This window comes from Lolium rigidum, chromosome 3, assembly GCF_022539505.1.
Source record: "Lolium rigidum isolate FL_2022 chromosome 3, APGP_CSIRO_Lrig_0.1, whole genome shotgun sequence".
Lineage (NCBI taxonomy): Eukaryota > Viridiplantae > Streptophyta > Magnoliopsida > Poales > Poaceae > Lolium > Lolium rigidum.
Window position 1 is genome coordinate 113,563,095 of NC_061510.1, and position 21,207 is coordinate 113,584,301.

Genomic DNA, 21,207 nt, shown 5'->3' on the forward strand with positions numbered 1-21,207 from the left:
TCGCACGCGATGTTCCATTGGAAGCTGCTCTCGACATCAGTGCTATCCTCTACAGCGGACGGGTTCAGAACGATATTATCGATCCAGGAGTTCTAGAGAACAAGGTGCGTCAGGCCAATTGGCTCATTCAGGAGATCAATAATGCCCAAGAGCATCTGGAGCGGCTGCAGCTGCTGTTGCATCGTCCTTGGCTACCATGAGGATAGGAGGTGCTTACTGATTCTTAGAAAATTAACTACATTGTTGTGAATCTTTCTGGAGTATCCTTGATTTCAACCCAATTGATGCTCTGGATGATTGATTTCCTTTTGGAATATCCTTGATTTGAACCCAGTTCATGTTCTGGATAATTGATATAGTACAATATTGCATTAGCACAAAATCATAAATGTTTTGCTGCCTAGATTTCCATCTCTAAAAGGCTGTGCCAAAGTTGTTCAAGCCATGAGAGAAATTATTTTGCAACAAATATAATGTGAATCAAGATCGGACACAATTTAATACATGTAGGAGATGAATGATAACATAATCTACTACAAGCATTACATACAAGAAACGCATGGCGTAAACTAGAGTCAGTAAAATGATATAAGTAATACACAGCTTTGCATTTGGTGAAACTATACAAGGAAGTACACAGGACACATAAACAAGTGTCAGTAAATGATCTAGTTAAGTAATACACAGCTTCACATTTGGTGGAACTATCCCATGAAGGACACATACACCAGAATGTAATCAAGAGTCAGTAAATGATCATATTTAAATAATACACAGTTTCACATTTGGTGAAATTATTCCATGAAGGTATCTTCTCTCTAGTTTTTGAAATTGGGAAACAAATCTTATTTTCCCTTCACGATCTAGATCACGACCAACTATGTCAGCTCCTTTAATTGTCAAGAACTCTAGGGCATGAGCATTTTCAAGGGTGTGCATTAGAAGTTCAAGTTGTGATGTTGTTCCCGAAAATCCAGTAATATGCAGGCTCTTCAGATAGTTATGTGGACACCTTGGAAGGATCTTGATAGGATGTGAGACCCGATGTGCGAAATCAAAACCGCTAAACTGCAAAATTTCGAGAGGAAATATGATAAGAGGCATAATTCATGGTTCACTATTGAATACAATTGTAGCAAAGATCAAGTGGTGGGATACTTACATGCATCTCTAGCTTTTCAAGGTAAGGAGCAGCCCTCAAAAAGGAGGCCAATGAAAGAATATTGCTAGCTTCTTTATGACCTAGAATCGGCCACAAATCTAAATGTTTCAACTGGGAAAACTTGTATGGGGTTTCCATCAGCAAGGGCATCTGAAAAGTAGATGATAAATGGTCATGTCGGAAGAAAAAAAACTGACAGAACAACTTAGATATTGATGCAAGTGTGAGAGAACAACCTTAAGTGGAATAAAAGCACGCAATGTCAGATCATGAACACTTGAAAACACTTTGGGAAGTACAGTCAAAGCATGCTCAAGAGGTACAGACGAATAGAAATCAAGATCTACGTGTTTCAGTTCTGGAGCACCCCCAAGGTCAACTGGATACAGACGCCCATAGAAGATGAACGTTTCAAGTTTCACCGCATTGAGTACTATCTTGGTTATCTTGCAGTGCACAATACGCAAGTATAGTAGCTTTGATAATGGCTGACCTACTGTCAACTCATCATTCAAATGACATCTAACCATACTGAACCACTCAAGATTAACGCAATTTGACAGCGTATCTTGAAGATCCTTCCGAGTGACACGTAACATGTGCAAATCAAGTGTTCTCAGATTCGGGAAACCGCTGAATTGACAGGGTAGTTCAAATGAAGCAAAGCTAAGTTGCAGATGACGAAGCCGATATAGGCTTGCGTCATCTAAAAGCTCGACAGGAAATCTGTACTGATCAGCACGGAATTTGGCTGGCGCTAAATCAAGGGCAAGACTCTTTGTCCGTGATGATACAGCAAAATCCACCCAAGTATTCACATGATCCACTAGCTTGATGTCGAATCCAAATCTGATCACCAGTTCTTCAACAACCATGCACTGCTGCTGCCGCATGACTGCATTAACATTGTCGATGAATTTCTGAGTGTACTCTTGTCCCCCAAACACACCGCTGCCGCACACAGTGAAACCATCAAATTTCAGTTTGGAGCAACCCCTCGACACTTGCCTCCATTTACTTGACAGAACACCAGTTCTCACTGCATCCTTTATCGGTAATTTTGATAGAACTAGAGACAAAAGATCCTCAGAAAGATCTGCAAGATGAACCTTTGCTCTGGTTTTCTTAATGACTGGTTCGTGATAGCAGCGCCTCGGTCTTTTACGTGTGCGTGTTAGATGGCTGTCCATTTTGATTCTGCAGAAAATGATGCCAGGTTAAGTGTAAATATATCGGGCACATGAACCTGGAAGGCCGGAACACATGTAAAAAACTTCACAACAGAGTGTTTCTAGGTTCTATCATCACTCATGAATCATGAACAGATAAGAAGAATCAGTCCATAAAGTCGTCATTTTCTTTCTAGGTTTTACTATCCCTCATGACCAGATAAGAAGAATCAGTCCATAAACTAGCTAATAAAGTTCTAGCAGCGCCATGAAACAGAAGGCCACTTTTGTTACGTTTCAGTGCATTACTACCTATGAATTCGGGGATAAATCAGAAGATGAGTGTGAGTGTATTTGTGAAGGCGAGATGGGGAAGGGGATGGATCTAGATGGCGTGCCATAGTGTGCACCGGCAAAGATCCAAAATTTGTGGAATGCAGTGGGATTAATCCAATCAGTGGATGAGAAAAGGCTTACCGATTGTCAAGACTGCGGACGGGGTTGAGAGAGCAGCGACGCGACGGCAGAAGAGGAACGGCGATGGGCGGCGACGCGCGTGAGAGGCGAAGCGATTTGGGGACTGGGGTTGATGCTGAGCTTAGCTCTAGGTAACGGCGGGGGTTAGTTGAAAGCCGCGTTGGATCCGAGCCAGGTCGGAGGTCGGAGTCGGTCAGAGGTTCGGCAGACGAATCCGAACGAGGCACAGGGAGAGGAAGGGGAAGGATGCGTGGACTTCGGACACAAGTTTACCCCCAAATCCACCGTGTCCGGTTCACAACCGTTGAGGCCTTGTTTACTTGTCTGGTATTTCTAGGGTTGGGAGGGTAAAATACCGGCCCACGATCGAATCCCGAAAGTTACCGGATGACCCGTTTACTTCTCTGGTTTTTTGGGTAATATTCCGGCCCATCCCAGATCTTCCCGACCCGGTAAGCTTCACCCTCCGGTTTTCTCAACCACGAGGTCGACCCGGTGTATTGGCTCGTGATCGAAAAGGGGAGACCAGAGACGGAGGCGACGCAACGGCGGCGACGGCGGCGGGGAAAGGCGACGGCGGTGGGGAAAGAGCGCACAAATCACAACGGCGGCGACGAGGTACTCCTCCGGCGACTGGTCCCCGGTGAGTCCTCGCGTCTCCTCCCCTTTTCCCCTCCTCCCTAGGGTTTCTTGGTGTCGCCGCCTCCGCGACGGAGCTCGAGGACGGAGGTGCGTGGACGCCGCGTGCAGTGGGAGGGAAGGGAGCAGCAGCGGCTGGTGCCGCGCCCGTGCTTTTTCTGATTTGTGCAGTCCATAGCTCGATGCTGAGACGTAGTGCTTTCTCTTCGTGAATTCAAGATGCGCTGTTAGTTTTGCCCTGCTTGATGCTAGTGGACAATGATTCTGTACGGAGTGAGATTGCAAATAAAAATTTCTAGGTTAGGTTCGGTCTATGATTATTTTTTGGTGCAGCCTCCTTGCCAAATTTCTCCATAACCGAGCGTGTACCTGGATTTAGCATGCTTGGACTACATGAAGTTGTGTTCTGTAGTTTCTTCATGAGAGTACAGCGGTAAATCTTCTTGGGAAAAAAAATCTGACAGTATGTAGCTTCTGAACATTGTCAAGTAGTTCAATTCAGAGGCACCTTATCTAGAAATGCATCATCAAACACGCGCTGTCGAAAGATGGTCTAACAGTTCTATACTTTCCTGACATCCCTAAATTTACATACATGGTGCCAGTTCTATATTGTGTGTGATTTAACTGAACTTCAGCTTGCAGTGCGTTATAGTTTAGTAACTAGGACATTGGCCATCTCACCCAAAAACATTCTCTAGTTGAATTATCTGCTGCATTGTGCATACCCCTGTAGCAAACGTGTTTTTCCTGTTAGTTCATCCTCCTGTAAACCATAATAGCAATTTTCTGATGTTATGATCCTATGCAGCATGGTAATAGCAATTAAGGAGCTCTTTTTTTACAAATACCGGTGATGTGGTAGTTTCAGTCAGTTTTCGAATTGCATCCGTACATTTCTTGTTAACTTCCTTTGTTGGAACAATAAAAGAAGATAGGACATTTTGTTGGAACAGTAAAGGACACTTGGTTTTGCCTATACTGGATCCCCACATTGTTATACATGCTTGCAAATAACTATATGTAGATTGGTTGTTGCAGAATTTTTATTAGACTAGTACTGTTAGTTCTATAATACTAGTAAGATTGCACCTGCACGCACGTTTTCAACTAATGCAAATTGAAATCCTAATCATTTATGAATGACATTCAATCTAGCTTGCTTTCTATGTTCAATCATGGGGTTTCAACAGGAACATGGCTCATATAAACAACATTTGTTTCGGTCGAACCAACAAAACTATACTTAAAGTTGTTCTCTTTTCAACATCGTAACAATGTAATTTGGAAAACATTAATTGGCTCTAAACTGCCTCAATCATTAAGGAAACAAACTCATGACGATGTGAATAGATATTGGGCACAATTGTCTGAAATCTCAAGCTTGCCTTCATAAAACAAATGTCACTAATAGTAACATGGAAGACCCAGACCTACCCGTTGTCCAAGCCAGGGCTCCAACAGTTTATCCTGGTAATATAAGCAGCTCCTTATCCTCGTATCTTCTCCAAAACCAAATGCAGCTTCATCCATGCACCTTCATGCTGAGATAGGTTCATCACTGCAAGGCAAGCCAAACATTTTATACTACACAGTTGATCAGTGCTAATCTAAAGAGAACTCAGAAAGTAAAAAAGAACATTTCTGCATTCTAATGATGGCATGGTGAAGTAAATATACTACACAGTTACATTCAGCAGTCACTTAATTATTAAGAAATTTTGACTAAAACGTTCATAGGTAAATACTTCAATACAAAGCAAAAAAGAATGTGTAATTACACTTGCAAGCCAATAACTTATCTGGGCATGACGAAGAGGCGAGGGCGTAGAAGCCATACATGCTTACGCATCCATCTGGTGCGTCATAAGAGCCAGAGATCCGGTAACGGAGGAAGAGTGCCAAGGTGCCTGCCCGGCGACATTGAGGTGGAGGACAACGAACCGTGTCGATGAGATGGACATCCACATCAAGTACTTACACGCTACTGCAGTCTCCTGCCCACCCCAATCTCACATGCATATCACAATGCAACCCATATATCAAAGTATACAATGCAGATATTCCTGCTTCGCAAAAACAATACTCCTACAAATGAGGATTCAGAAACAATGAGCTGTAGCAAGAGGGTTCAAAATAAGAAGTATAAATCTTGAGCAACAAATAGATAAGATCGTTGTTTTCACTTCTTCAGCCTGCACAAATACTCAAAACCAAATCATCCTTCCAGTTAGCATCAAGCATTTTTCTAACTATTTGTTACATAATTACATCAAGTTATCAAACAACAAGAATTAGAAGGGCTGAAATTAAAGGTCAGATTAACCTTCCTTGAGGCCAGGTAACTTTAGCGTTTTCATCTTTTGCAGGTTTATCTTTCTTGGATATACTGTCTGGCAAGCTGCTTATATTCTCAACTTCTGTACAAACCAGGAATAAGATTATACCAGAATTAGCAAATTATGTTATAAAGAGTAAATATACATGCACACCTTTGAGGCTACCTTTTTAACAGATTAGAAGATGGCTATCAGCATGGAAAGGAGCGATTATCAAATGACATGAAAAAGATAAAAGAAGATCAGACGCTTGAATCTTAATTCATTCATAAAAGGAGCAAAGAAAGAACTGCTACACGCCATACCATTTTCAGTTTCTTTAGCATATGATCAAATTGGGTGGTATCGTATGTCTACACTGATACCTGCATATGAGGAGAAAAGAAAACAGATTTCAGCGGTCTAGGGCCAATCAGGCAAGTATTTTTCTTTACTCACCAAATGCATGAATCATACAGTAGTTCTACAAGGAGTAATCATACCTAGTGTGTCTTGCTTTTGCTTCAGTCTACCACCCCTTTTTGCCTTACTTGTCTTTCCCAAGGCCTTCACCTTCTTCCCATTCCTAACACACCAGAAGAAAATTCTAACCATAGAGAGATCAGTAAAATAGAACGATTTTAAATTAACACGGAGAAAGTACCACTTGACAAAAGCATCTGACTGAAACGATTTGTGTAGAGAATGGACATCCATAATAGCACAAAAGCTGCAGCGCAAGCATCACTAAAATCGTCCAACCTTTTACCTTGATGGTGAGCCGCGGGTCAGCGAGGAGGCGACCGCCGGCAGCCCTCGGGCAGAGCAAGACAATGAGCTTGTGAGGACGGATGTCTTCCAGATCGCTGTCCTTCCGCCGCCGGCCCCTCCCGATTTCTGAAACCATAGTGAGGAGGCCATGCCGACGGCGGTACAGTCTCCATCTCACGCCGATCTAGATGGCTCTGCATCAGTCTTCGAGGAGGCTCACGAGGCAGCATGACGGCGTCGACGCTTGTCAGCGCCGGCGTGTGAGCAGGCGCTGTGCTAGGAGCCTGGCATGGAAAATATGGGAATACCTTAATCCAGATCGTGGGAGGCATCCAGATCGTGGGAGGCAGTTTGTTCTCTGCGTGGACTGCGTGGGTGGAAATTTTCCTCCGCTCGGCGGACCATGGCAGACAATACATCATTGGAGCGATCTCAGACGTTGGATCTAGGCGTTTGAACGGTATAGATCTTTTGGATGGGACTCTCTGGGTCTTTTTATATTAGTGTAGATTTCGTTAACTGAAAGTTAGTCTTCCTTTTCATTTTGGGTCATGCCTGAAACTGTTTTAGTTTTGTAGATAACTGTTATATTCATTTCTGTCTAAAAGACTTGCTCCTGGAAGGTTCTATAACTAACTACTACTTACTAATTTTGTGCAGCAACGAAAACCTGATGAAAATATAATAAACTGTTATGCCTAACGAATGTCCAATGCTGGTGATTTTGAGGATCTCTACTGATATATACATGTTTATGTCATTTTTTTTTATAGATACCTGCACCTTGGCTCCCTGTGACTTGTGAAAATATGATGAACTGACCTCTTGTCTGTATCTATGTATGAACAATATAGCATTGCGTCCACGTCTCTGTCATGCACTACAAATTATTGTTGGGCAGTATGTCTTCACTTTTATTGATTAATTGTCAGTATGATCATCATGTGCTAATACTCTAATTCCCCTTTTGTTCAGCATTCAGCTGTTGTGAAGTTGAAGGACTTGAGAGACAACTGCAAGACAGACCTGAATATTTGATCATCAATTCTTTGTTGGGAAAACAAGCCCTGCATGGTTGTGCTGTTGAACTTGTCGCCCTGAGATGTAGTATGATAAGCTGGATCTGTTTGAATTAAGATGATGTATGGTGTCTGGTTTCCACTAGGAAGTTATGGGCTTGTCAGTTAAGAAGTTTTGGCCGTAGTGCTTACTCCTATCTAGAATAGGGAGGTCAAGGCCCTCCCTAGCCCCAATACAATGCTCATATATAAATCAATTGTAGTACTCCTTTAATTTCCAGCTGAAGTGCAGAATGAAGGAGCTCCTAACTTTTATGTATTGTCTCTTATATAACAGGTTGATCTTGATGAAAACATTTGGAAGGATATGAACAACGAATGATCCCACCAACCGCTTTTTAGAACTGGCATTTGAGAGCAGCATAATTTATTTTTTTGCCACCGAATAGAATATTCCATGAGATCGAACTGATGATCCGTTGTTTTTTTTGTATTACCATGCAATGTTTCATAAATATTCTTGTATATTTATTGCAAAGATATGATTTTTATTTGAGTGACTTTGTCCAGAATCATCTTGCGGGTGTAAAGTTTCTATATTTTTTTCACTAGATCTCAATTAGCTTCAACTAATTTGGCGGTCGCGATACCAGAAAATTCTTTTACCACGATTGAGTTGTTTGTGGCCATTCTTTTTTCCACGCATATAAGATTTGTTGACATAGTTTCTTGCCACCAAAATTATTTGTGTTGAAATAAATTATGGCCACGGAATTTTTCATTGTCGCAGTAGTTTGTCGCTTCAACTAATTTGGCCGTCGCAATAATCATAGATTTGACAATGACAAACAAATGTAATCTGTCAATCTATGACGGAGATTCAATGACGAACCTAATGACGAACAAATTTTGTCATCTGAGAGTAATACATGACAAATTTGGTATATTAGGTGACAAAAGTTGTTTGTCATTAAAAATAATATGTGGCGTAGTGTATGTGCGAACAAAGTATTTCCATGAAAAATCAACTTGTCGTTTGGACCGTCCAAAAAGAAAACATTTGGTGTTAAAAAAAAGCCTTTTTGCGAGACATGTCTTGTCTTTTTTACATTGAACACAAAATATAATGAAATTGTACGAACGCACATAGATTATCGAGATGTACATGCAAACTTCTTTGTTAAATTTTTTGACAATTAGAAATATGTTTTTTAGGTGGAGGAAACATATGCACCGGGAGCCGAAATGAATATCCGGCAAACACCATGCTTGTTTAGCTAGCAAAGCCTGGTTAAACATTCTCATATATATAAAAATGCATGGTTATACCATTTTTAGTAAAGGGGTAAGTTTTATTAATTCTCCACCGTCGGGTTACATAAAAAATCAAAAACTTCTTAAAGGGAGTTGTGCCGAAGCACACTCCTTATTGATTTCTTGCACACGCAGTATTGGATTTTAAGTTAAGTCAATGGTAACTTACAATCACTCAACAGGTTAAAGTGCATACAGAATATAACACTTATAAGAATCACATTTGTCTTATCCTCATGCGTCTACTCCCTATTTGTATATATAAGAACATTGAACACTAGATGAAAAACATGAGTCCACTGAAAGTCCTTATCATAAGAATGGAATGAGTGTGGTAGAAGGCACAATAATAAACAATTGATTTATATATGAGCATTGTATTGGGGCTAGGGAGGGCCTTGACCTCCCTATTCTAGATGTTTTTTGTATGATGACTTACAATATTTCATTCCTCATATGGAGATCTTAATGTCGAGAACTTCAGCGTCCCATATAAGGTGTTGCATGGGATTATGAGCCTCACCAATAAGAAATGAAACAAAGAAGTGTTGTAACAATCACGGTCATCGTCGCTAGGGCCGTCGCGCAGCATAGATCTTTCTAATTCGGGATATCTATTATATTTTGTATTTCTATAATACATGTGTTCCCAGTTTAGATGTGTAAGAACACTGGACACGAGATGAAGAACATGTCTCCAGTGAAGATGAAATACTAAACAACTAAAATGTGTACGAAGATTGTCTTGAAACTAAAATATGGAAGCTATGGGTGAACGATCCTTTTATATTCTACGTTTGTCTTCAAACTCATGAGTATTTGCTTTTCTTTAGAATCTTGTCATCCTCAGGTGGCATTGCCGGCTTTCGGGCCATGCTTTGAAAAGCCTGTAGTAAGGGTATGTTTGGATTGCAACCAATGGTAACCATACCAAAATTTTGTCTCGCCCACGGACTTTGGTTGTCGTTTGGACGAGCGCCAAAAAATTGGCTCGCCCCGCACGGACGCCCTGCGCCCGTGTTATTTTCGCCAGCGCGCGGGCGAGCTGAGGGCGTAGAGAAGCTCCGCCAAAAAATTGGCGCTCGTCCAAACGACAACCAAAGTCCGTGGGCGAGACAAAATTTTGGTATGGTTACCATTGATTACAATCCAAACATACCCTTGGATCCCGAACCCAAGCCACTCATCGGGCTTTTGCAACTGTCCGTCGGGTTAGGCTGCCCATGACCATGTTCCTAGGATCCTCAACGATTGTCTTCCTAGGTATGACTGATCCACCTTCTCTAAAAGCTCTTGCTTTCCAGGAGGCTCTCTTACTTGCAACCAATCTTTCCCTTTGTAGAGTGTGCGTTGCAAGCATGTGGTGAATGACATTGCTGCTGGCACTAGAGGGATTTATGTACCAACTATCAAAGAGATTCTAGCACACCGTGTAGAGTTTGAAAAGATTACCTTTGTCCATGAGGGAAGGAAATCAAACTCGAAAGCGCATAGCTTAGAGCATCTCCAGCTGCGTCCTCCAAAGCGTCCCCCAAAGGAATTTGGGGCGCGCCGGACAGAAAATGCGTTCCAGCCGCGTCCCCCAAAGCCTTTTTTGTCCGGCGCGCCCCTATACGGTGTCCGGCGCCCCGAGCCCGTCCCCGTCCCACAGGGGACGCACCGGGGATGCCGGACACAACGAAAAGCGAGGCGGGGAGTGGCGGGGCCGACCCGTCAGTGGCACAATTAATTTAAACCTAACTGTCGCCTACCTCGCGACGGAAGTTATTGGCGCGCAGCGACGGTGCAGTTCCCGCAGAGGGCGCGGCCGACGCGTCCCGTCGCGCCTAGCTCGCGTGCCGGCGTTAATGAGCGCCACGGCTCCTCCGCCTCCCTCCGGCCTATAAAAGGGGCGCCTCTCATCGTCTCTCTCACACACAAACCCTAGCGCCTCTCTCCCAAACCCTAGCCGCCACCATCTCTCAACAAGACTCGACGCTATGTCTGATAGAGGCGGAGGCCGACCTCGCGGCCGCGGCCGTGGTCGTGGTCGTGGTCGTGGCCGCGGCATAGCTGAACGCTAGCCGTTGCCTCCCACGCCGTCGTCTTCATCGTCGGAGATGGACGTGGAGCCGGACGTCCTGTTCGAGTTCGTCCACGTCCTCAAGGGCGACCCGCGCGGCATCCAGAGGCTGCCGGAATCCTTCGCCGAGTACGTCGGCGGCGTACGCCCGCGCACGATGCATCTGCGGGAGCATTCGTGCGGCTCCTGCCGGTGGATCGTCAACGCGATCTACGACGCGCGCGGCAAGATGTACCTCAACATCGGCTGGGAGAAGTTCGCGCGCCACCACGGCCTCGAGCCGGCTTCATCCTCGTGTTCTCCTACTTCGACAACGGGGGACATGAGCGTCAAGGTCTTCGACGAGAGGCGCCGCCTCCGGGACTACCACGGCGACGGGGACTCCCACAACGACAGCGACCGACGAGGAGGACGGCCGAGTGTTGTTTCTTCGCAACGAATACGTGCACGGAGGTTTCTGCCTGTTCGCCTCATCGGTAGAACCAACAAGGGCACCATCCTCCCGCTGGATTTTCCAGTTTAGGTGACTGGGTGTGCCCTCGAGTGTTTTTTCTTAGCAGCGAACACAGGATGCACGGCCTAGTTAGGTTTAGTTTCTTTGCAATATTTTATATCTGTGTCCACCATGGTTCAAACTATGTATTAATTTGTGGAAAACCATGTTCCAAACTATGTCTTCGTGTAAACCACGTTCCCAATTATGTATTAGTTTGTGGAAATTGAAATAAAAATGCCAAGAAAAATTATTTTAAATGTTTGGGGGCGGCGTTTGGGGGACGCGGCTGGGGAGCGACGTCCCCCAAACGCGGCACGAACGAAACACGTCCCCCAAACGCTCGATCTGGCGTGGTTTGGGGGACGGTTTGGGGGACGCGACTGGAGATGCTCTTAGGCTGTCACTACTGGTCCACGAAAATCATTGCTGTGCTCATTGGCTCAAGGGCCCAAGCACAAACAGATCAGCCAAGATTTTTCGAGACTTTGACAAACCAGCCAGCCCAGAAAGTGAGGTTTGCTCCGGTAATCTCATCTCATCCCAAGTGCCTTTTCCGGCTTCATCACACGCAAAGCAGCATCCCACTTCACTTCAAGCTGAGCTCCCCCATCCGCCATCGACGGACTTGACACTCTGCGCCTGCGCCTGCGCCACCGGTGAGCGATGGCGATGGTCACCACCGACGCCTCCGCCACGGCCGACGCCGCCATCGCCGACGCAACCGCGAAGCAGCCGGACGCCGCCGACAAGGAGTACAGCTCCTACAACGGCGCCTCCACCGCGGGAGGAGGGGCCCACCGCGCCCGCGGCGGCGGCGGCGTGGTGGATTCGGTGGTGGCGCGGTGGCGGCGGGAGGACATGCTCGACAAGAGCCCCCTCGCGCTGCACGCCGCCGCCGCGGCCTTCGCCTTCGTCGCGCTCGTGCTCCTCGCATCCAACCAGCACGGCGACTGGATGCAGTTCGACCGATACCAGGAGTACAGGTGCGTGCGCGATTCGATTCGACTCTGGCTGCCTGCCTCGGGGTACCCTTCGATCCGGGCACCGCCTTACCAACCGTGCTGCGCTGTTGTTGCTAGGTACCTGCTCGCGATCGCCGCGCTGGCCTTCGTCTACTCGCTGGCGCAGGCGTTGCGGCACGCGCGCCGGATGCGAGGCGGCGCCGACCCCGCCTCCACGCCGTCCTGGAGGATTTTCGATTTCGTCGCTGATCAGGCGAGTTGCTTCGCGCTCTTCTTACTCTGCTGCTATCTTATTGCTCGCTAATCATTACTCCACTCGATGTCTCGATCTACTACTGTTACTGGTAATTTCGATCACTCAATTTGGACCAATGTTTGCTGGTCAGTGAGGGGAAAGTGGGGAACCGTATAAAGAGATAAAGTGTGCGGGAAATTTCCCGTGTTAAAAAAGTAAGATAAGAGTAGAGATTCCAGCCACCAGTGTTAGTATTTTTTTTTCATATGTTTGTGTGAAATTTCTCAATACACTGACTGGATTGGCTTTCAAATGGAAGCGTCTTGAACTGCCAAGAGTATCTAGATTTGTCTATGGAAGTGTGGAACACTGCAATGTTCTGCTTCCAGGCACTTAACTACAACTTCACAAATTACAAACCGTACCTCCCCTTGTCTCTCTCTGCAAATGACTAAGAAAAGGATACTTGGTAGCTTTCAATCATGGTCCAATAATTTTATCAATCTGTATGGCAGCCCAACCGCAGCAATGTTGGTAATGTAGTGGCTAGTGGCTACTATACTATTTGAATGAGACGATTTGAGTGGTTAGGTCCTTCCATGAGCTATTAGAAAAAGTTGATCCATGTTCCATGTATGTTCCAACTCGCGATCACCGCGCTGGCCTTCGCCTACTCGCTGCACAGGCGCTGCGGCATGCGCACCGGATGCGGGGCGGCGCCGACCCCGCCTCCGCGCCGTCCGGGAGGATTTTCGATTTCGTAGCTGATCAGGCGAGTTGCTTCGCGCTCTTCTTACTCTGCAGCGACTTATTGCTTGCTAATAATTACTCCACTCCTTGTCACTCAATTCGTCGCTGATCTACTATGTAATTTCAGTCACTCAATTTGGACCAGTGTTTGCTGGTCAGTGAGGGGAAAGTGGGCAACCGTATAAAGACATAAAGTGTGGGGGAAATTTCCCATGTTAAAGTAAGATAAGAGCAGAGATTCCACTTCCATGTTAAAGGAGATATCAATGCACCTTTGCATATGTTGTGTGAAATCCAGATGAGCGCCCAATACACTTACTGGATTGGCTTTCAAATGGAGGCGCCTTGAACTGCTAAGAGCATCTAGATTTGTCTACGGAAGTGTGGAACACTGCAATGTCCTGCTTCCAGGCACATAGCTACAACTTCAAAAATTACAACCCGTACCTCCTCTTGTCTCTTTCTGCAAAGGACTAAGAAAAGGATACATGGTAGCTTTCAATCATGGTCCAATAATTTTATCAATCTGTATGGGAACCCAACCGCAGCAATGCTGGTAGTTTAGCGGCTAGTGGCTACTATACTATCTGAATGAGACGATTTGAGTGGTTAGGGGTCCTTCCATGAACTATTAGAAAAAAGTTGATCCATGTTCCATGTATGTTCCAACTCCCAAATTGCTAGTTTGTTTGGAGCTTTGCAGGAGCATAATACTAGTACATTTCAAAATTTAATCATGTTGTCCCTTAAACAAAGAGAAATGTATGGAACAACACAACTTTCAAATGTTTAGGGACCACTTTACTAAGGATTCCCTGGAGGGTATGAATGTTTTCACTATGTACTGAAATGCGGCTTCTGCTAATAATATGACTATTTGGTGCTCCCTCACGTTCACTTTATATGTGGTCAGCCCAACATGATAGCGCGGGAGGTCGTGTTTAGGCTGGATGTGGCCATGGAGTCTAGACAACTATCTCCGGACGAGCGCCGACTCAGGGCGCACCTCAAACACGCTTACCTGGGCCTGGCTTCGCTTGAGCGCACTATGGCAAGGCAGCGGGCCAAGATTGCGTGGCTGAAAGAGGGGGACGCCAACACGGCCTTCTTCCATCAACACGCGGCGTACCGTCGCCAGAAAAACGTGATCCACAGCCTGCAGGTGGGAGGCGCGGTCATTTCTGACCAGGCAGCCATGGCTGAAGCTGCTTTCACGCACTTTGAGGGCCTTCTCGGCACCTCGGTGGTTAGGCAGCATTCGCTGGACTTGGACTTCCTGGATACGCACTCGGAGGACCTCTCAGAGTTGGAGGCGGGGTTCACGGAGGACGAGATCTGGGAGGTGATTCGGCGACTGCCGGTGGGCAAGGCGCTATGTTGCAGGGATACGTCCCATAAGTGCCGTATCGGTGCAGGATACTGCACCAAAACGGGGATACACAGAAAAACGTGTGGGATACGTGCTGGACCTGTTGCATGTACCACTTGAGCTACAGCCCACAAAAAGACCTCATGCCGTTGTACATACAACGAGTTGGGACTAGAAAAGGCAGCTACTCCTTCAGATCAGCACCAATGAAAAAAGATTAAGCTATTTTATTAACATTAATTTGTCCATCCTCTATAATATTGGTTACTGGTCCTGATTTCTAATGAAATTATGCATATACTAGCCGTATCCCCGTAAGTCTATTTTCAGAAAATGCCGTTTTGCCGTATCACCGTATCCGTATCCCCGTATCCGTATCCCCGTACCATGTAACATAGGGCGCCGGGGCCCTACGGGTTCATGGCTGAGTTCCTTCAGAAGTGTTGGGGAGTGGTTAAGGGTGACTTCATGGCAGCCTTCGACAAGTTGTTCACGTTGTGCGGGCGCGGGTTCCAAGGTCTTAACCAGGCCTTGCCGACCTGCTTGCCTAAGCGCCCGGATGTGGCTGCGCTCGGCGACTACCGCCCAATCAGCCTGATCCATATCTTTGCCAAGCTGGTTGCGAAGGTGCTCGCCACTCGTCTAGCCCCTAGGATGGAGTCGCTGGTGGATCGTAACAATGCGCGTTCATTCGCAAGCGTTGTATCCACGACAATTTCATGTTGGTCCAGCAGACAGCTAGATTCTTACACAGGGAGAAGGAGCCGCGGGTGATGCTCAAGTTGGACATTGCCCGCGCCTTCGACTCCGTTTCTTGGGGTTTCCTTCGGAGATCCTCCGCAAGTTAGGGTTTGGGCCAAGGTTCCGTGAACTCGTGTCCATCCTCCTATCCACTGCGAGCACCAGGGTGATGCTCAATGGCGAGCCGGGCCCCCCGATTTGGCATCGACGGGGCCTGAGACAGGGAGACCCCCTTTCGCCAGCGCTGTTTGTTCTGATGATGAACACCCTCAACAGGTTGTTGGCTAAGGCGATCGAGCTTGGGGTGCTGCGGCGCTTAGCACGGCGGGACTTAGCGACGTCGGTGTCGCTCTATGCGTATGATGTGGTGATTTTCTGCCATCAGGGCTGCGCACCAACTTCGCCAAGTGCTCTGTTTCCCCCATCGCCTGTTCGGAGGCTGAGGCCGCGGGCGCTGCTGAACTCATGGAGTGCCGGCCTAGCGCCGTTCCCGGTGAGATACCTCGGCATCCCGCCGTCTATCGGGAGGTCGACGGCTGCGGCATTCCAGCCCCTTATAGACCGTCTAGCCGACAAGCTACCTACCCGGAGAGCATCAATGATGCCTCGGGCGAGGATGCTTGGCGCTAATCCGCTCGGTTCTCGCAGCGATACCGTTGCACCAGGCGATGGTGCTCGAGTCTTGATAAGAAAGCACTCAAGCGGGTCGACAAAATCTTGCGAGGATTCCTATGGGCTGGTAGGGCTGACGCTAATGGCGGACATTGCCACGTCAGCCGGGCGAGGGTGTGTAGGCCGCTGCGGCTTGGGGGGCTGGGAATCCCAGATCTCGCACGCACGGCCATCAGCCTCAGGGTGCGTTGGATCTGGAGGATGCACACTGACCCCCTGCGACCTTGGCGCGGGTTGGACCTGCATTTCTCGAAGACGGAGCTGGATGTCTTTGCGGCCTCTACCTACATGGTAGTCGGCAACGGGGAATCCGCCCTCTTACGGGAGGACGGATGGCTGGTAGGTCCATCAAGGAGATGGCGCCGGAGGTATACGCTTTGGTTCCAAAGCGCCGGCGGAAGAGCGCGCACGATCCGTGAAGCGCCGGTTGATCGCACCTGGATCCCCGATATAGTAGGTGCACCGAGCGCTCTGGCATTGTGGCAGTACGTCCAGCTGTGGGGTAGACTCAGGGACATTCAACTATCGGGGGACCCAGACAGGTGGGTTTGGCGGTGGACGACGGATGGACAGTACTCTGCTGGATCCTGCTATGACACCCTTTTCCGGGGGCGATCATCTCAGGGTCTTGGAAGCTCAACTGGAAATCCTAGGCGCCACCTAGGGTTAAGTTCTTCATCTGGTTGGCCTGCCTCGACAGGTCTTTGGACGGAGTGAGAGGCGGCACGGCGGGGGCTGCCGCATGCGCCGAGATGCCCGTTATGTGATCAGTCCGCCGAAACCATGAGGCACCTCCTTACTGGATGTTCCTTCTCTAGGACGGTGTGGTTTGAGGTCCTGTTCCGGATCCGATCCACCTCAGACCCGCCCACGGCTGAGGGCGACTTCGCGGAGTGGTGGTCGCTGGTGGTGCGGACCGCCCCTCGCTAGCTGCGCAAGGGCACTTCGTCGGTTATCATGCTCACGGCATGGTGGATTTGGAAACACCGGAACGCGGCGGTCTTCCACAACGCACGGCCTTCGGTGACATCCTTGTTCAACGAAATCACTGCCAACGCGCGGCTTTGGGCGGACGCGGGAGCCCGGGGTGTGCGCCAGTTACTCCCCTAGTCTAGGATTTTCCTTTTTCTTGGGTCGAGTTGTACGGCGTGGTGTGTCCGTCCTCGGACTTGTACATAAACTCTTCTTTATCTATCAATGCATCGAAACGCAAGGCTTTTGCGTTTTCGCGAGAAAAAAAAAATGAGCGCAGATCAATCAGACTAACTAAATGTAAGAGAGAGTAAATGGGAAATTGGCATGCATACCCATATTAATTGACATACCATTACAACCACACTTGATTTAGGTAAGGACAGTAGATTGGAAATATATCAATAAGTACACACTTGATTTCTTCAACAAACACATATGTCGAAACAGATTCTCTTGAGCATGGGAGAAATTATAGTGAAACGAATAGAGTGTATGTTTCTGTATTTCTTTCATGGCTTCGGGTCTCATGAGAACTATGTTCTGTATCAGTGGACCTCAGTATGCTAAGGGCACTTACAAGTTGAAACTGGTTTTCTTGAAACTTTCCCCTTGATAAATTTACTTACTTACTTGGTGCATACATATTGATAAGATGGTACGCTGCATCCATGGCATTCTTACGCATTCATGCTTAAGCCACATAAGAAGGTTTTAGTTCAAACATTGTCATGTTTACCCTTATATTTTCGGATCAGGGCTCAGGAGGTTGCAAGTATTTTATTTTTTTGTTTGTGTTGTACCTTGTCAAATATCACAATACAGCCAGTAGAATATTCTGGATCAAGTTAGCTTCCAAAACCTGAATTCCAGCCTTTCAAATACATTTTCTTTCCTGACTTCCTGAGACTGTATTGGAACTAACAGGAGCTGGTAAATGTATTTGCAGGTAGTTGCATACTTGTTGATGTCAGCTCTATCAGCCGCTACCCCCATCACGAACCGCATGAGAACCGCGGTGGTCAACAACTTCACTGACGCTACAGCTGCCGCCATTAGCATGGCCTTCCTTGCATTTGTTGCCCTCGCCTTGGCAGCCACACTTTCCGGTTACAAGCTCTCGAAACAAACGTACATGTGATTATGTGATTTTGTGAATCATCATTATAGAAGAGTTAACTATTACATGAGTCATTCATTCTGTGGAAGTGAAACCTTTGATGTCCTTCCACGCATAGGCGTGGTGCCTTATGGTGATTGCTGTCAATTTTTAGTGGCTACCGCATTTGTACATAGGTTTACATGCAGCATATGCCTTAATGCAATGGTGTTTTCTTCAAGTTCTGTGCTATCATCAGGGCTTTGATAACATATTACTGCTTGAAGAGAACTATTTATCCTGAACCTGTGGAGAAGAAGAACCGTGTGTGCCTGCAATTTTTGTTGCAGTGTGTATTTGAAACTTTTTGTAGTACTCCCTCCGTCTATAAAAGGGTATCTCAACTTTCAAAATTTAGATGTATCTAGACCCATTTTAGTATAACATCCAAATAATAACTTATATAAAAGCTGAACCCATTTGCTGCGCGGAGAGCAGTTTGACCACTGTTCATGGTCAAATTTCATCCAATCACACTGCACCACGTCATCATTTTACACTATAGATGGTTTTGTGATACTGTACATTCAATTGCCTTTCTTTTTCTTCCCACATAAATTGCATGATAAAATTGCATGATTGAAGCATCTCCAATGGTCCGAAGCAAACAGTCGCTAAATGGGATTGTGTCCCAGCCCAGCGATCCGACGCAAAATGTCCGACTTATCCGCAGGGACGTAAATACAGCCTAAATTTGTGTCGAGAATGCGTCTTCACAGACATTGTGTGGTCAACGCACGCGTCCGCCTCGTTGCCTTTTGGGCCCGCCTAACAGCGACCATGTGAGCTTCGTCTTCCGCGCACGGGTAAAGGCTTCGGCGACAGTTTGGATCCTTGAGCCGAGTCCCGTCTTCACGCACGCCAGAGTTGGCACGCACATTGCTTGGGTGTCTCCCCCAGTTCAATGTGCTGTCTGCCCTTTCAACGATGCCCAGTCTGCCCGCAGATCGCCTACATCCAACCGCCGCCGACATCACCATGGGAGAATGGCTGGCGGTTCCGCAAGAGGAAGCATGACACCGAGGTTGGGTCCTCTCGCTCCAAAAAGAAGAAAACCTCGTGCAGCCGCCGCTACGTGCCGGTGGAACTCGCCCACCAGCTATTCGAGGAGAACCGGCCGGTCCCTTGGTGGGATGCGGGCATGACGAGCAGTGGGTAGTACACCGAACAACGGGCGTGTCTTGGTGCCTCCGTATCGCATGAGGGATGGTAGTAGTCGTACGAAATCCGTCGCCCGAGATTAATCCTCCCACTGGATCTACGCGAGGATCCCGCCTTCGCCATCGACTCTACAGCTAGTCCACCTTCAGGATGTGGGAGTTCGACCCGCGTCTCCGCGCCGATTACCTACGCGACGTGGAATTCTTCAACCGGGAGCAATGCAGCCACTTCGAGCAACGTCGGGAAGGAGAAGGAGGAGGAAGGGGGGAGGAGGAAGGGGGAGGAAGAAGGGGAGGAGGAGCAGGAGCAGGAAGTCCATGGAGATCTTTATCATCCACAACCTATTTCAGCAGGAGAAATACTATCATTTTTCTCCGTAGCAACTCCACAAACAAAAATACTCCACCATCCGCAAATTCTTTTAGTCGATGAAAATACTACTACCTTCCGGTTTTTCTGAAAACAAACTTGCCGTTTTTCTTAAAACAAACTTGATCCATCCTATGTCACATCTTTCAATTGGTGTGCTTTGTTCTCGCTCTGATCGCTACAACAACCGTGTAGTGCTACTAGCATATTACCCCCCTATCTCCATCGCCCTATGATTAGCCGGTGTTATCCTATGCTAGCTTCCGTTTATCTGTCGCCGAGCAGAGTTCGTATAAGAGCAAGTACAATAGAGTCTAGTCAGCTGACTATAAGACATTAAATAATATATTATAGATGATTTGGAGGAGGGAGAAGAGGAGATAAAAGTGAGGTGGATCTTATGCAATAGCTAACTCTTGCACGTGTTCCTAGATACTTTGTGAGAGTGAAAGGTGGACCACATGTTAGTAAAGTACTTTATTTTTATAGCTAACTATTGTACATACGGGAGTGGTGTTTTGGAACATGGGTGCATATGCTCCCTATATTTTAAAATGCATGTTATGTATATTTTAAATTTCAAAAAAATTGCAACAAAAATTTTGTACGTACATCTTCACATGCTACACGCTCACAAAGTTGTTTCATAAAAAATGGACTTATCACATGACGTGTGTAAAAAAGACAAAATTCAGTGCTAAAAATAATGTTTTTCATAAGATAAAGTTTCTACTTTTTACATAGACCACAAAAAATATTGATTTTTCGTGAAACTTAGCGAATGCACATACATTATGGAGATGTACATGTAGAATTTTTTATCCAAATTTTTTAACATTTCGAAATATGTTTTTTTGGTAGAGGGAGCATATGCACCCGGGAGCCGAATTGAATTTCCGTGTACATATTAGCTATATGATGACTACAAATGACATGGCATCTTGTTATAGCTAGTTGTTGGCTATATTATTGGAATTACTCTAAGAGTCGTGGTAGAATTTTATTCTGGTACGCTTTCAGGTGATTTGCTGATAGGCCGCAAGGATAGGACCTGTGTGTGGATGAAGGAAATGAGTGCAACCTGCCCCCGTTTCGTCCACACGCTCCCGCGGCCACCTGAGCGAAACCCTAACCCGTTGCACCGCCACACCCCTTCCCGTGATCTCTCTCCCGCTTCGCCGCCGCCAAGGGGCGCAACCTGAGCAAAGCTCGGGCGGCACCGAAGGCAGCGGGGCACCTCCTCTCCCCCACGCGGTGGCGGCGTGGGCCGTGGGGGCTGGTGGGGGCGCAACGATGGGCGGAGGGCGTCGTGGCGCGGTTGCTCGTCGGCGCCGCGGTCTTGGCATGCTCCTGGCGGTGGCGGCTCCCTCCGGAGCATCCGCGGCGAGCG

General features: G+C 46.9%; 2 protein-coding genes and 1 long non-coding RNA gene across 3 annotated transcripts; 2 read left to right on the forward strand and 1 right to left on the reverse strand.

Moving 5' to 3' along the window:
- Positions 1-521: 521 nt before the first annotated feature.
- LOC124698023 (putative FBD-associated F-box protein At1g61330) lies at positions 522-3,081 on the reverse strand. The gene is made up of 4 exons (XM_047230548.1): positions 2,809-3,081; positions 1,399-2,359; positions 1,163-1,312; positions 522-1,068 (listed from the first exon to the last, which is right to left on the reverse strand). The coding sequence occupies exons 2-4, from the start codon at positions 2,350-2,352 to the stop codon at positions 763-765; spliced, it is 1,410 nt and encodes a 469-aa protein (XP_047086504.1). The 5' UTR covers positions 2,353-2,359; positions 2,809-3,081; the 3' UTR covers positions 522-762.
- Positions 3,082-3,308: 227 nt separating this feature from the next.
- On the forward strand, positions 3,309-7,870 carry LOC124702188. The gene is made up of 2 exons (XR_007002375.1): positions 3,309-3,451; positions 7,512-7,870. It is a non-coding gene; the product is annotated as an uncharacterized LOC124702188 (long non-coding RNA).
- Positions 7,871-11,942: 4,072 nt separating this feature from the next.
- LOC124698024 (CASP-like protein 4B2) lies at positions 11,943-18,472 on the forward strand. Its single transcript, XM_047230549.1, has 3 exons — positions 11,943-12,410; positions 12,507-12,642; positions 18,078-18,472. The coding sequence occupies exons 1-3, from the start codon at positions 12,091-12,093 to the stop codon at positions 18,267-18,269; spliced, it is 648 nt and encodes a 215-aa protein (XP_047086505.1). The 5' UTR covers positions 11,943-12,090; the 3' UTR covers positions 18,270-18,472.
- The last annotated feature ends 2,735 nt before the right edge of the window (positions 18,473-21,207 follow it).